The sequence below is a fragment of the Dasypus novemcinctus genome, chromosome 18 (assembly GCF_030445035.2).
Source record: "Dasypus novemcinctus isolate mDasNov1 chromosome 18, mDasNov1.1.hap2, whole genome shotgun sequence".
In the NCBI taxonomy this organism is placed as follows: Eukaryota; Metazoa; Chordata; class Mammalia; order Cingulata; family Dasypodidae; genus Dasypus; species Dasypus novemcinctus.
Window position 1 is genome coordinate 6,537,869 of NC_080690.1, and position 16,630 is coordinate 6,554,498.

The 16,630-nt window shown below is 50.9% G+C and overlaps 1 protein-coding gene across 5 annotated transcripts in view; it reads right to left on the reverse strand.

Moving 5' to 3' along the window:
• Nucleotides 1-12,479, reverse strand: part of CDH13 (cadherin 13) — a 1,112,406-nt gene extending 1,099,927 nt beyond the window's left edge. For 2 of the 5 annotated variants that reach the window (XM_058279653.2, XM_058279651.1), the window contains exon 1: nt 12,061-12,479. In XM_058279653.2, the coding sequence (XP_058135636.1) occupies nt 12,061-12,105 (45 nt within the window). In that variant the 5' untranslated portion in view covers nt 12,106-12,479. The remainder of the gene's footprint in view (nt 1-12,060) is intronic. The other 3 variants (XM_071209046.1, XM_058279650.2, XM_058279652.2) reach the window with 3 other exon arrangements.
• Between the last annotated feature and the right edge of the window lie 4,151 nt (nt 12,480-16,630).

Genomic DNA, 16,630 nt, shown 5'->3' on the forward strand with positions numbered 1-16,630 from the left:
CTGCCCCCGTGACCTGGTGCCTGGGCAGTGACCAGCTCAGGGACATACCCCGTTGACTCTCTGCCAAAGAAAATGGCTGATCTCCCTGCTGGCCTTTACCCTATCCCTGCCTTGTGCCAGGCCAACAACCTGCTGGGGTATCAGATGGTTTAGATCGGGAGTCCAAAGGCAAACTATGCCCACAGGCCAAATTCAAGCTTATAACTAGAGTTTATGGGAACACAGCCCCATCCACCCCTTTACGTCTTGTCTGCGTCTGTGTTTATGCAACCCTGATAGAGTTGAGTAGTTTTAACCGACACTGCTGTTTAGTGTCTCTACTGAAAAGGTTGCCTATCCCTGTTTTAAGTCAGATATTTGGATTTTCAGTGGTAAAATCTGAACCAAAGCAAAACATAGGGAATGGACAACCAATTGCCAACAACATTTTACTTTACCAGCAAGGACAAGCATGCCTTCTCTTTGTTATCAGCTGCATTTCATAACCAATAGAACATTTCCCTCCACCACGCTATACAGAAGCCTCTCCGTCCTGCGAGAGGGGGGTGGATGAGCACAGAACAACACTGTCTGTCCCATTTTAATTGTTTTATCAGAGCACCATCACAACCCCAAATTACCATATTTTCCTTGTTATTGTCTTTCTCCCCCATTAGGATGTAGACCGTGAGAGCAGGAAATCTTGTCTCCCTTAATCACTGCCACTTCCCCAGCCTCAAGCCCCAGGTCTGAGATACAGTAATTGCTCAGGAAATGTTTGTTAAAGGAATGGCCTAATCAATATGGAATGCATAGGGGAATTCCCACAAACCCCCGCCCCCCCCACAGACCCACATGCATAGTTTCCCCTATTAACATCTTAGATTAGTGTGGTACATTTGTTACAATTGATGAACCAATATTGAAGCATTGCTACTAACCAAAGTCTATAGTTTATATTACGGCTGGCACTTGCTGCTGTACAGTTCCACAGGCCTAGACAAATGTATACTGTCATGTGTCCGTCACTGCAGAATATCACCGCCCCAAATATGCCCTGTGTTTCACCCATTCATGTCCCCCTCCCTTCTCGGCCCCTGGCAGCCACAGTTATCTTCCCTTAACACAAGCTAATAACTACAATACCAATGAATCTACCTTGCTTTTCCATGGCCCTTTTAGAGACCAGGAACTCAAAATCAGGGTTACCATAAAGAGTCATTTGTACTTCAAGAAAGTCAGAGAGCAAGTGGGAGAGAATTCTTACATTATTTTGGGTGGTATGGGGGAACAGGGACTGGAAGCTGTTCAAAGTCGTGTAAAATAGAGGAATAAGGACATGTACAGAAGTCAGCAGGGCATGGCTCCAAGCCTGGTCCCTGCTCTCAGCAGCTGTGTGGCCTGAGGTGATGACTTAACTTCTCTGAATCCCTCTTCAACATATATTAAATGAAGATGAGAGTAGTTGCTTCTAAGAGTTGCAGTAAGGATTTGAGATGTGACTCAATGTAAATGTATGTGACTAGCACATAGCAACTACAGTAAATTGTAATTATTTGTAGTTATTTTATGTAATAATAGAAGTGCTTGTGGCATGCACACACGTGCACACACACACTGCCTGATACAGCCTCCTGGGAAACAGCACTGGGCAGACACATCTAGAAGAGAAAATCTCAGCAGATCCAATGATTTTCTCAGGCATGAAATGCCCAAAGGAATAATCCCTGGCAGCTACTGATACAGGGTTTTGGTAAATCCTCCCCGAGGGAACAAACATTATGTATATGTTATTTTAAATATCTGTGTATTTTAAAATTCATACCATCTCCCCTCCCTTTTATTTATTTATTTTTATTTATTTCTCCCCCCCCCCCAAATTGTCTGTTCTCTGTGTCTATTTGCTGCATGTTCTTATTTGCCCACTTCTGTTGTTGTCAGCGGCACAGGGATCTGTGTTTCTTTTTGTTGCATCATCTTGTTGTGTCAGCTCTCCATGTGTGCAGCACTACTCCTGGGCAGGCTGCACTTTCTTTTGTGCTGAGCAGCTCTCCTTATGGGGCGCACTCCTTGCGTGTGGGGCTCCCCTACGCAGGGGACACCCCTGCGTGGCACGGCACTCCCCGCGCACATCAGCACTGCACATGGGCCATCGCCACACGGGTCAAGGAGGCCCGGGGTTTGAACCGCGGACCTCCCATGTGGTAGACGGACGCCCTAACCACTGGGCCAAGTCCGCTTCCCCCCCTTACTTTTAAATTAGTCGCATCCTTAGGGCAGGGGCTCTGTGGTAGCTACAAGCACTCAACTTCCTTGGAACACAGTGCACGAAAGTTAACCGACATTTCGTCAGCCCCGAGAAGGTGCCAATCATTGGATTAAGTCATTAGCGTACTCTCATTTAATCCTCACGAAACCCTGCAGGGTGGGATAGTTATCCCCTCTCTTTGTTTTAACATGGGAGGAAAGAGATGTGAGAAATGAAGCAGATTATCTGAGGCCACACAGGATGCAAATGGGCAGGATTCGAACTCACCTCCCGAAGGCGCCCAGTCTCCCAAATGCCCCTAGGCAGTTAGAGACCCTAGCCCCTCTGGGTCCCTGCAGCCCATAGGCCTCAATTCTGCTCCAGCACTTTCCCTGAGGAAAGCCAGGACTGTCACGTCGTCAGCAGCATCGTGACACTTGGCAGGTATTAAAAATTATGCCAAAAGGAAGAAATCACGGGAGAAAGCAGAGGCTGGGAGGGAGGTAAGCGAGGAGGGAGCCGGGAGCAGCCCTCGCTCTATCAAGGCTATCTGAGCCCCTGTTGTTTCCTACTGAAGGACTTTGCAATGCATATGGAATTGAAGTGACTTGTAACGACTTCAGCTATTTACTTACTTTTTCCCTTGTTGGCTACGCTCACTAGACTGTGAGCTCCAGGAGGGCAGGGACCATATAGGTTACCTCTGAATTCCCCAAATGCCTTAGTAGAGACTTGCTGACTGAGTGAGGAGAGCAGCGAGGGCTGAGATTCTGCACTCCCATGGCCCCAGGTTCAAATCCCAGCTCACCACTCCCGAGTTCCTGCTCCTTAAGCAGTCCCAGCTGTGAAAAGGGGACAACGACTTCTCACCTTCTGTCGGCATCCAGCACTCAACAACTATCTTTCTGAGAGCAGCAGGAAATAAAAGAGAGAAGGAACGGAAAGGCAGGACAGGCAAGCCCAGAATCAATTCTGATATGGAATGCGGCAGTCCTTTTAGCAGCAAAGACACCGAAAACAAAACACAGAGCTGAAGCACCGACACGGCGTCCCACCCTCGGCTTTACACACATCACATTCCACGCAGGGACTGAGTCGAGATCGCCGAATAGTTTTGCAAGGACTGACTGTACACTCTGAGGACCCGGAAGAAGGTGCTGTGCGGCTCTGTTTCCCCGTAGGTCACACTTACCTGGACCACTTGGGTGTAGCTTGATAGCAACCTGCGCTTCCTGCCTGGCAACATCCTTTTCTCTATTTGTCCCTCACGCAACCCAGTCCACTTCACAGATGAGAAAATCGAAGCTGTTTTGCTGAGGGCCACAGCATGTGTGAGAGGGACAGCTGGACCGAGGTCCAGTGCAGTGATGTGCTTCTGCCAAGTCATATGGGCTTGCGAGAGCCCAGTGTTAAAACTGCCGGAGACTTGCAAGTTGAGCTGCTGAACTATGGTAGAAGTATTTACACCATGGAAATTGGCAAAGGCTACAAATCAGGTTGTTTTGGTGTGTGTGTGTGTGTGTGTGTGTGTGTGTGTGTGTGTGTGTGGTTAGTGGGGCTTAGGGCAGCTGTTAAACAGTGACCCTCATTTCACTGCCTGGCACCCAAGCGAAGGCTCTGCTCTGCCGCCCAGAAGAGTGACAATCACCGGCACTCGCCTGACCATGCCGACAAGGAGGCCTGTTAGCATGCACGGAGTGGTGGCTCCAAGTAGTAGATCATTATTTGCTGCATGTAAGAAATATTTCTAGTGCTGCTGATTGAATGTTCAAGAAACGATTAAAGGGCTTGGCAATGTTTCTCTCAAATATCTTTTGCATGAAAAGTCTCAGAGATTGGTTAATTACAGAGACTGCACATCAGTCAGTCTCGTCAAGGGCATTTCCAGGGCCGCGCAGTGCCCGTCTCAGGCACGAGCTCCACTCGGCTCTCCTGGCGTCCGTGGGGCTGGACCCTCGCCGCCTCTCCTGGGAAGCATTACTGCAGCCTGGCGACCACCTCCATGGAAACGGCTCTCAGGTCCCGTTGACCATGCCAGACACCTGGGTGATGTGTTTGGGAAAGTGCTGCCAGCATCCTGGTTCCAAAGAGTTAGACTGCAGCATCCGTCCTTAACTCCTCCCTGCCCCTCACGCTCCCATCTCTAAACCGAGCCTCCATCCAGCCATGCCACGTTCTCTGCCTAAATGTCTCTTGGATTTTCCGAGTGGATATGTCAACTTCCCTCCCTCTGTAACGTCACTGCCTGGTCTCAACTCCCATTGTCACAAGCCTACACTGGCCCTCCCTTCCACTCCCATCCAGAGCCAATCCATTTGCTACACTGCAGCCAGGGTGATCTGTACAAAATTTCCATTTGAGCATCTCACACTACATCCTCCCCTCATTACCTTCGATGGCTCCCCAGTGCTTTGCAACAAACACTCAAATCCTCGCAGTGGTTAGCAAGGCCCCAACGGACTGGCCCCTCCTAGCTGCACCTCCCACAACTCCCCCCGCTTGCTTTCCCAGCTCCAGCCATGCTGGGCTGTGCAGCATTTCCGCCTGCACAGAGGCTCTGCCCGGGATGCCTGGGCGAATTTCCCACCCCTGCACCTACTGTTTCTTTGTCAGCAAGCCCAACTACCAAGGCTTCCCGATTTGAGCTCGAGCATCAGATTGCTAGGGAAGCCTCCTCCAGCCTTCGTTGGATGTCTTTCTTACACCCCTGTGCTCATTCACACCTCCTGAGGGCCTGCTATGGGCCAGGCACAGGTCTAGGCTCTGGGGAGACAGACACGAGCCAACAGACGACGTGTGCTGTAAAGGCACTTGTGTTACAGTTGGGGAGAAGGACCCTGAGCAGAGGAGCATAAATACAGAAGTGCCCGACCTTGTGCAACCATGTTTCCTTCCTCCATAGCAGCGTTGTCTGTTTTACCTGGTTCACTAAGGGCTACTGGTCTCCCCTGTCCATCTGTAGGCCCCAAGAGAGCAGCAACTGGGCCCACGTTAGTCTCTGCTGCCCGGTACGTAGTAGGTCCTCAGTGACTATCACAGACACTTGGCACCTGCTGGATCTCCCGAAAATCAGGCTGCCCGAGGGCTTGGGCTTGGGAGAGGCAATGCCTACTGGTTGAAACACCCACCCTCTGAAGAAGGTCCCTGCACACCCCTTGGCTGTAGTTTTGAGTTAAATCAGAGGTTGGCATAATTTTTCTGTAAAGTGCCAGGTAGTAAGTGGTTTAGGCTTTGTGGGTCATATAAAGTTCCACTGCAACTACTCAACTCTGTTGTAGCAGGAGACCAGCCATAGACAATTACATAAATGTATGGGCATGGTTGTGTTCCAGTAAAACTATTTTAAAGACTAACTGCAGGGAGGAACTGGCCCCTGGGCCACCAAGTGCAGCCCTGAGTTGGGTGAGTCCCAGGGACCTGACACCTGACGGCTGAGTGGAGCCCTCTGGCCTGAGACCCCACATCCATCCATACAGAGATTATCACAGAGACTCGAGCTTCAGGCGCTCAGAGCCACCATCTCCCACAGTAGATGAGCCGGTCCCTGCCACCTTGGAGGAAAGAGACACAGGTCCCGCGACCCCATAAGGCGGGGACCGAGGCCACCGCACTCCTTCACAACGTCCCCCTGGCCCATCCCGAGGCTGAGCTCATTTCGCAGCCCACCCAGGCAAGTGGCAGGGCTGCTGCTATCTGCCAACAGGCTGCCACCCTCCCCGCCAGCCCTGGCCGCTGCTCCACCCTGGGACACACAAGGTCTCTGCGCCTCCAGCTGCAGATCAAGCGCTGCTCGCGGGCGTCTCTGAAATGAGACATGCCATGTCAAAACAGGCTTTTCGCGAATGTTAATTTTCAGGAATTTGACTTCTGTTGGCAACTGATGGAAGAAAAACAATCGCTCTGTATGTGTGTGTGTGTGTGTGTGTGTATGCATAGTTATAGTTATCCTGATCTTTGGGGCTGTAGTTATGGGAAACAAGAGTCACCTGAGGCTTACCTGTTGGTGTGGGATGACGAGGGCAGCTTAGTTTAGCGTTTACGGAGCCAGAAGGCATTCACTGTAGTACCAACACTGTATGGAACCCATTAAAAAGAGTTACAAAAACATCACGCCAGCTCCAGGTGTTAGGGGTAACAGACTCCTGTGTACAGAAGAATTCTAGGCAGCAAGGCTCTGGCTGCGGCGCTCCTCTGGAGCTGCAGGTGCTCTATTAGCTCGCATGTCCCCGAGTCCCCTACAGGACTAAGTATTAAAAGTTGTGACCTCTTATATTTTTGTATGTAACATGAAAAAAAAAAAGAGAAAAATTAAATTAAATTTTTAAAAAAAGTTATTGTGATGCTCTGGTTGTTATCACACTGTAGGGCAGCAACACTGTCAGATGCTAATGCTCACGGTGTCACCGACCCCAGCCATCGCGTGCTCTTGGTCTCACCCCACGTGCAGCGGGACCAGGCCTACCTTTTCTCCCAGTGTAGAAATGCTGCTGACACATACAATGTTTGGAGCACACCAATGCGCAGGTGGACTCAGAGCTGCTGGCGGGCTGCCTCCTGGGTGCAGCCACTCCCCAGGGAGCGACTGTCTGGGTGTGATGCTGCTCTGGGTCTCTGCAGGCCCCCCGAGAGTGACAACATCATCAGGCAGAGGAGGTAGTTCCCGGTGAATGCGCATCGGTTCCAAAGCTCACGATGAGGGTAGTTCGATCAGAGGAATGGAAAAGAAGCCAGGCCCCTCCTTTCCATAAAGTCCATGGCTGAGAAATTAACTCCATCAATTTAATCAAGCCTCAGTTCAAAAGCAGAAGTTCTAAACTCAAACAACGTTAGTGGCAAGAAGGTAAGAGGAATGAACGCTCAGGCTCGGTGAGTAGTAGGGAGTGGGGCTGATTGTGGCAAACCATAGCGGGGTGCCCTGCCCAAAGATCAGTCAGCTCGAGCCAAGGGTTATGGTGTGAGAACATGCATCCAGGGTTGCCAGGGCTTCTGACTTCTTAAGGCACGTGAGAGACCTGGAAGATTTTTAATGTATAGCTCTGACTTTTTGAAACACTTGAGCCAAACAAAGAACATTCGTGGGCTAAATTTGTCCTGAGGCTGCTACTGTACAATCTCTGCCCAGGAGCCCAAGCTGCACAGTCAGGAAATATGGGTTTCATTACCACCAAGTGGATGGCTCGAGGCACAACCTGCTAAGCCCATTTACCACCATGGCCTCTGACCCGGTTGGGATTTCTAGTTTGAAATCCTCCTCTCTAGCCTGCCCTCCGCTGCTTCTCTCAGCAGAGAAAGGAATTGCTCTCTACCCTAACCCTAGACTCCAGCCACCACCGAGCACCTGGGAAAGGCAGTCAAGAAGCCGGCCTGCCTCTGTGCAGACTGCTCAGGCCCGGGCCAGGCGCAGGGTCCCCGGGGGAATGTCGAGGAGACAGGCCACAGGGAATTGTATTGGCAGAAGCCGTCAGGAAGGTCAGATGCTCACAGGCATGTGGGCACCTCGCTGACAGTGAAATCGAAACAATGCCAAAACCACCGGTCACTTGATTCGATTCTACCCGACTGATGATTGTAATGGGACGGCTGCGGGCAGTTCCCTGTCCCTTCCCGCTGGTGCTGAGGGCGAGGAGGCCTGGGCCACAACTCATTCTTCTGTGCGCTCACCTAATGGTAAGATGATCTCTGGTCACAGGCAGAGCTGTTCTTGCCTTTTGGCTGCCTAAAGAATAAAACGGGGTCCAACTGAAGCCGAATGCCAGGAAATTTCAGAACTTCCTTACATTCCGTATTGCATTGTCTGCAAAGGTCTTTGAAATTTTTCCTACTCTCATACTCAGAGGGGATACCTAGTGGAAGAATAAAATAGAACAGAACTGACCCCAGCAGGAAAAAGAAAGAGAAAAAAAAAAACAGAAAAAGAAAAGAAAAAAGACTCAGTACAAAGAAGACAAGACTTCTCGTTTTGGGGGACTTGAAGCCAACATTTGGAAAAAGGAGAACACTTTGGTTTGGTTTTGATGGAGCTGCTCCACGGAAGTTCTTTAAAACAAGAGCTGTAGATTCAATATTTTGTAAGGCTGTGAATGGAGCCCTCTTCTGGAGAAATTTTTCAACAGGTATTAAAACAAAATCAAAATACACACAAACGCGTGTGCAGAATACTGTTGGTTTTTTAGATAATGTGACTATCAGTCAAGTGTGAATTAAATCCCTGGTTTGTCTTTATCTTTCACTAAATAGAAACTACCTGGATTCACCAAGGAACTATAGAAGGAAGGAAAGAGAACCTCACTGTACTCTTATCTAAGCAGTAAACTTCAGATTGAGTCTCAATATACACATCCAAATGCTGGCACTTTTAGATAATGCAGTTATTGGGTGCATGGGTTTGTTGGGCAATTTCACTGTAACACACAGAGGATACTTCTGGAAGAAAAGAGGTTTTACTTAATGGAAAACCCAAAGGCTAAAGATAGAAGAGGGGAGAAGGGAGGGAGGCAGAGGAGGAAAGAGCAGTGAGATGACTGTTGGGGTTTTTAATAGAGACTGTGGAATTACATAAATTCCAGATCACATACTCAACCTTGCAGTTTTACAGTCTCTTTGGGGACTTGCTAAAAGAATGTTCAGACACTTGAACTTTCCCCTTTGACTCATTTCACCACTTCTCTCTCTGCTTCCCCAGTGCTTTTGAAACCCTAAAGGCTGTCATACACTGCACCCATTTTGGAGGAGGGGTGCTTTCTGCAAATCTAACAGTCTTTCCCTTCATCCCAAAGATTCTGCAAATAAACACTGTTTTTAAAACATAATATAGGAAGTTGCAGGGTCACTGAGAGACACTGATTCTCACTTAAAATCCCCCAAATCAAGAGGCTGACTCCAAAAGAGAACTCCCTATTGTCAAGTAAAAGTCTCAGAATTCTGTGGAACATTTTTAGTCACTCCCAAGTGACTGCTTTCCAAACCTGGAACCACTCCCTAAAATCCTAATTCTTAGGAGATTACTCACTCATTGTTAGAACTTTCAGCTAGTTGGAAGCACTATCCAAACGGAGGGGAAATCATATTTACGGTGGAATTCCCAGCTCGCACCTGCCTTCATCTGCTTCACGTCCATTGTTTAATGTGACCAAATTCCAGGGGCCACTTTTGGGACGGCCTTTCCCAAAACACCCCAGGGAAGAGGACAGATGGCTGTTCTCAACCTTGCCAGCTCCGGGACAGGGTTGCCGTGAAACGCATTCCTCTTCCCCCTTCCAAAATGCCTCCAGCAGCAGCGTGGCCAAGAAGCTCACAGAGACCCAGGGCTTCCGCCTCCCGGCCCAGCGCATTACAACTGCGGTGGAAAAACACACCCCTGCTTGTCCGAACACCATCAGGGCCGAGTGACTAATTTGCTTTATTACATTGTTTTTCCCTGCGGTTTTTTTTTTCTTCTCTGCCTCAGGAAAGTTGTTTTCACTTCTCTACTCAAAGGCTCCAAGGCTTTCCCCACTTTTCAGCCCCCAGAGCTCTGTCCTGGAACCTCTCCAGGGCTCACCAAATTGCAACAAAACCATTCATCTGCAAGGTGTTATTGCTACCAGGGTATCAATTACTGGCCCAATGTGCACATTTGCTATGATTATACAGAACAGTTGAAGGGAGAAATAAGCCTCCAGGGGCGGGCACCGTGCAGTCACACCTCACTCTCCCATTCTAAAGGAACCCAGCAAGCCGGCAGCCTCCGGAACCCACCCGCGCCGGCCAAGCCGAGTGGAGGCTCGCGCACCAGCTGCTTTGCACAAGGCCCCACGTGTGTGGCTCCTAGAGCATGGAGCTCTGGGCACTGCCACGTGGTCAGTTTGCTCTAAGGGATGCAGAGAACTTTGGGCAAGCCCTGGAGTCCCAGCTGAGGTTAAAGATACCACGAGAGAAGGACTTTACAGTCGGGGCAAGGCAATAGAAAACACTACCAGATGCTGACAGTTGCCTGTGTGCCAGGCATTGTGGTAAATGCATTATCCAGGGCATCCTGTTGAATGCGATTGAATCCCCCTGGCCATCCTGGGAAGGCAGAGATTATTCTATGGTTACCACTAGCAAAAGGCAGAGAAGATCCGTCTCAAGCCAGAGGCCTGCTCTGAACCTTCCTGCTAAATTGGGATATGCATAGACACATGCAACCTGAAAGATATTTACAGTTCCGGCTGTCTGGAAAACTGGTTCGCAGACTGAAGTAGGATTTGTGGCAGGATTTAAGGCTACAGGACCCCAAGAGAGTCCCGAGCAAAGGATTGGCAGACAGGAGCTATAACTCGAAAGTCCTGAATGGGGGCTGTGTGTCCGGGGAAGAAGGCAGCCTCGAGTGGGGGAGGGGACAGCAGCCAGGCACCTTAGCTTGGCACAGTCACCCACCCTCCTCCTCTGAGTGACTGCCACCGCCCCTCTGTTCCAGGCGCACGGGCCCATTTCTAAAGGCCAGCCCCAGCCTTGACTAGCGGGGGGCCTGCCCTCACAAGGCTGCACTGCCCTCACCTCATCCCCGCCGGCCCCTGCCCGGGAGCTCAGCTCCTTGGCGGTGCCACCCACGCAAAGGCTCACCCACAGCGCCTCTGCCCCTGGCACCCAGGAGTCCTGGCCAGGAACTCAACACCCATTCCTAGCACCCGGAGGCACTCCCTGTCTCCTGGCCTCCTCTGCCGGGCCCTGCCCGGCGCTTACCCGCCCCCTTGCAGGCTGCCAGCTCAGCCCCAGCCGCTGCCCGAGAGGCCTCGGGGGACTGGGTCGCGGTGCTCGGGAGCCACAGGCCCCTGAGCAGGGCGGGGCGTGCCCGGAGGCGCCGACACCCCGGCTCCGCCTGGGAGCACTGCTCTCCTGCGCACAGCCAAACTTCCCCAGCCCTCAGAGCCAGGGCGAGGGGCGCGCAAGGCCGGCGAGCGGCAGCCCCGCACGCCGCTCCCCCGGGGCGGCGGGCCCTTCCCCGGCGCCGCAGCGCTCCCAGGGTTAACAGGCAGCTGCAGCGGGCTGGGGAAGGCTTGAACTTTTCCGCGCTCCGCGCCCGCCCGGGGAAGGCAGCAGGGGCGGCAGCCCCGGCTCCGCGCGGGAGCCCCAGCCCGCTGCACAATGGGGGCGCCGGGCACTGCGTGCGCGCCCGGGCAGGGGGGTCGGGCTCCGGCCCTTCCAGGCCCGGGGTCGCGGAGGGAAAAGGACCCCAGGGCGGGCGCGGTCGGCCCCGGCGCCTTAGAGCGACAGCGACAGCCGGGCTGCGGCGCTCGGCCGGCCTGAGGCACCTCCTTGCGCCCGCCGGGCTGGGCGAGGGGGCCCCGGGCGCCCCGGCGAGTCGGCGAGGCCAGGCCGGCCTCCCCAGCAGGGCGGCCCGCAAGCCCGCCCCGGGCGGCTCGGCCCCGGCTCAGCGCTGGTTGCGGGGGGGGGGGGGGGGGGGGGGGAACCGTGACTCCTTGGAGGCGCCTCCAACTGAGCGTTCCTTCCCTGCCGGAGCCTCCGGAGGAGGCGAATCAAAGTTCCCCCACTTGAGGTGGGCGAGAAGGTTGCTCCTGCTTGCAAAAAAAAGAGAGGGACGCGGGAGCCCTCCTCCTCCCCCGAGCGTACACACACACAGGCACACACAGGCACACACACCGCGCCGGCGAGCCAGAGTGGGAAGCGAGGGCCCCCTAGGAGCTCCGGGGCTGGCAGTGACTCCCTCCCGAGCTCCGGGCTGCCCGCGGCGCCGCGCGCCCAAAGCACCCGATCGCCGGGAAGCCCCCTCGGCCGGCGCGATCGGGCTGCGGGAAGCCGGCGCGGGGCGCGCCCGACGAGGCAGCGGGCGCCCGGGGACCGCTCTTCCCTACCTGGGACAGGAGAACGCCCAGGACGAGCGGAGTTCTCGGCTGCATGTTGCCCGACTAGAAGCGCCCGGCGGCGTTTTCATTCATGCACGCGGCTGCACTGAGCATATTTTCCGTGGGAGCCAGGCTTTGAGGAGAGGCTCTGCCTCGCCAGCCAGCCAACTTCCCAAATAGATCAGCGGCAGCATCACGAAAGCATTGGGTAGGGCTGATGACCAGGACCAATGGCTTTACAAGACGGATTCCTTCATAAAGAGCCCTCGTTTCGCATGGTAGATACGGGGCGAGCACCTCGCGCACAGCGAGCCCCTCGGAGAAGGAAGCCCATCTGCTTTTTTTTTTGGACTGTTGGGACTCAGCCTCACAAATCACGCCTGGGCAACGCGAGTGGATTCCACTTTTCCAGGGAATGGAATTGCACTGGGAACTGGCGGCCACTTCCAGCCCAGTGCAAAAAGAGGCTCTTTATTAAAATGTTAATAAGATCCACTTTATTTCCAATAAATCAAAGAAAATGACCCCAGCAGTTCCAGCCCTTACTGTGCTTGGAAAGACTTGATAGTGATTTTTTTTTTCTTTTTCTTTTTTTCCCAGTGTGGCCCCAGTCATGATGGTATTTCGTGTTTCCCTGCCATCTCACAAATCACAAAGAGGACAGATCAATTCTAGCTTGCAGAAAAAATCCATCAAGGGGCAATAGATTTTATTAACTGCTCAGGTGAGAGTCTGACTGGCCGCCTACACTACAAATGTGCATCTGGCATTGAATCTGGGACTGTGATTTAAAGAAACTTTTTTTCCTATAGGGATGTGACCTTTCAGAAGCTCCTAGCTACCCCCCCCCCCCCCAAGGACTCAAAATAGTAGTAGCCGTTGCACTAAGGATTTTTTTAAGTGGGGCATTTTGGGGATGAGCGTGAGAGGGATTATTAGATCTGCCTTCTCCAGCAGGGATCTAAGAATATGCAGTAGAGGCCTTACTTTATTATTCCTTGAAGCCAACTTCTAAAAAGGTTTTAAGGTGTTTTACAATAAAAGAAACCTGTGCAATGGAATTTATGCAACTAAAATAGAAAATCTGGGCCAGGAGGGAAAAATTCAGAAAACTAAGCCTGATCTCTGATATATTTGTTTTGATTTGGATCTGAGCTTCCTGATGGCCAAAGCAACAAGAGAAACATGCAAGTTACAAATATAGGTTTTGTCAGAGAAATATGTATACAGATTACTTCTGACATACTTCCCCTGGTGCTACCTAAGGAAATAAATGTATTATCTGACATCTAACATAGCAGGTTACTAAACAATGGACCATCATGAATCCAGTGATTGGGCTGTATTCTCAGCATCTGGACCAGGGCTTGGAAAATGGAGAAAAGTGTTCGTGTGTGTTAAATGAATAGACCGTTTGACCTAATCAAGGAGCAGCAGAGCATGGGGTGTGCAGAGGGTCTGAAGCCACAGTGCCTAGACTCAGACCCAGCTACGCCACTTGCTTGTAAGTTACAAACTCTCTGCGCCACTATTTGTCTGTTGGTGAAACAAAAATGCTAATAGTACGGAACTTATTAGGTTGTGGTGAGGATTAAGTGACAAAATAGCCATGCAGTAAATGTGAACTGATGTATTATACTTTTTACAGTCCAGCTATTCAGTAACAATGTCATTTAGCACAGCCCCCGAGGGGACTGATGGAGGTGCAAGGCCGTCTAGAACCACTGGACTGCTTTAGCTGGCCCTGGCCCAACAGAGGGCAATGTCGGCCAAACTGCCCCCAGAGAAAACAGAGAAAGGTGAATGTTACTGTTTCCTCCACCCTCTTCAGCTTCGACTTTCATCTTCCTCAAGTAGGGCCATCCGCCCCTGAGCCTCTGAGAAATGCAGAGACGTTTACAGATACGTATATGATCATCAGGATGGAAACCTATGTGTGTGGGGACCCCTAGCCACACTGCCCACTGATGAGAAGAAAACAGGTTACTCGAGGCAGAGAGATGGGCTTCCAAGAAAGACATTCTGAAACGACCATGTGTTCTGATTTCCTTCCATTCCAGGATGGGACCCTCCTGCCAGTCAGGGGCCAGATGAACTGAGTGCATGCATTTAACAGACACAAAGATAGGATAGAGAGCTGAGGACAGCTCAAGGATAATAAAACGTGATGAGTGGTAAAGATGGCAGAAGAATGATATTCTAGCCAGATTTCCACAAGAAGCAGTCCAGTCGAGGAGAAGCTCTCCTAAGAGCATGGAATATCCAAAGCTGCCCTCGAGGACAATCCAGTATTATGAATTTTATCATTCTGCCAGTCTGTGGCTTCCCATATACTTGCCCTTAGAGCTGTTCACCAAATACTGCTGGTTTTTGTTACTTGTGGTGGTTATGTTCAGTTATGTTCTATAACCTCATTGTGAACACTAAGTTAGCTAATACTGAGCCACTGCCCCTAGGGGAAATATAGGGTTAGGTTCCAATGAGCCTCTGGTGACGTTTTCATTAATATCAGTATAAACCTTGTTTTATGTATGTTTCTTTTAAAAATACCTTACTGCATATATATTGTTGACCTAGTAACATTGAATTTACCATTAACAGTACTATAACTTGTGCCTGAACAAAACTTACCTAACTCACAATTTTTTTCCATAAGGCACATTACAGCCTTCTTGTACTTAGGAACACTAGACAGCACTTCAGCACTACTCTTGGAGGCCATTTTAAATAGGAAAATTACCAAAAGCATGAAAATGCAAAAATGTAATGTGAAAAAGACAATTGTTTACAATATGAGATCTGAAACTAGAAGGCTGGTGTTGCTTCTTTGACCTCATCTGGGAACACACGTGTTGAACAACTCAAATTTTTCACTGCTCTGTACTTTCCAATAAATGATCGTGAAAGGGCCACAAGTATTGATTTGGAGGTAACTAAAAATATTTTGCAAGTAGGGAAATTCACAACTATGTAATCTGTGAATAATGACGATGGACTGTATTGCCAGGTTTCCTCTTTTGGGCACATGGCAGGGTGGCATTTCCTGGACCCCTTGTGGTTAGCAGAGCCCTGTGACTACATCTCACCAATGAATGTGAGCAAACATGACATATCACTTCCAGAGTGAAGCATTTAATTGCCAGTGTGAGAGTTTTCGGTTGGTGCAGAGACGGAGGTTTATGCAGTTGGCTTATGGGAGAGTGTTCTTAGGAGCAATAGCGATAAGAGGGTGAGGGGAAACAAGATAGGCAGAGAGAGAAGCTGATGGCATAGAAGTTGCAATCAAGTCCTCGGCCAGTCCCACGAGGGCTCTGAGGCTGGGGCGCCCCTTCAGAGATGGAAGGCTTTGTACCTCCAACAGGCCAGTTGTTGGATGCGCTGTCCCTGAGGTGGGGTGAGGCTGGGATTGATCTTGGATGAGGCAGCTAGGTCCAACCGAGGACAGTTCTCTGGCTAGACCCCAGATTCAGCATCTCTCTGCAGCCTGAGGACATTGACCCCAGAGGTGGTAACCAGAAGCTTCTGATTCCCAGGCCAAGGATGACTTTGTGAGGCTGACGGTACAAATGAAGATGGTTGTAGATTTGCCTGGCTGAAGTCCCCCAATCTGTCCCCAGCCAGGTCCTGCTTAGGCTTTGGCTGAGACCCTGGGCCTCAGTTTCTTCCTAAAAAAAATGGGAGTGATAATATCCAAGCGTTGTTATAGAAAATGAGTTTACGTTTCTCCTCTGCCCCCTACCACTCGCTGCTCCTCAGAGAACATGTATTTCAGCAAGGCATGATATCAGGTTTTCAGAGGCAGGAGAAAATCATTTCACACCAATGATAAAAGGCCTCTGAAAAAGAAATCCATTTTTGTTTGTTTGGTTTGCTTTATTTTTCCTTCAGCTCCCTAATGGGGCTCTTTTGGTTGATGGATTGATTGATGGTGGCAAATAAATACTGAAGCTGAAAACCACCCCCTGTTACACCAGCTCCATCTCACCCCACCCCAGCCCCTGACAAAGCCCTGGCTGCTCTAGGAGCTGTGAACTCCCCACAAAACTGCCTGTGTTTAGACGCAACCTATTCCAGGCACATCAGGTTGGCTTTGGAGCCGACAGAGCCCTCCAACAGCCAGCAGCTGCTTCCCGAGGGTGCCAGGGGTGGAGACAGATTCCTCTCTTTGGCTGGTGTGGATGAAGACGTTTCAGAGCATGCGGAGGCAGCCCGATGGGTGTGTGCACATCCTTGTATGGGTGTGCACAAGCACATGGATATGTGCTGATGGACCTGCTGCTGGCAGGTACTCGGGCAAAAATAACTTATTCAGGTCATGGTTCCCAGTGAATGTGCTGCTGTGATGAGGTGTTCTCACGCAACAGCGACAAGAGAGAAGCCCTGATGACAGAGAATAGCTGCCGGGCGGGCACCCTCAATAACAGGTCACTTGTACAGAGTAGAAGGAAGCCCACACCGCACAGTATTATGGCATTCTACCTGCTGACAGTACACCCTTCCCACCAGGACAGCCTGCTAAAAACACAGAAGGTTACAACCTTCCCACGAAACTTTCTCTGTACACCCAAAAGTATCAAAT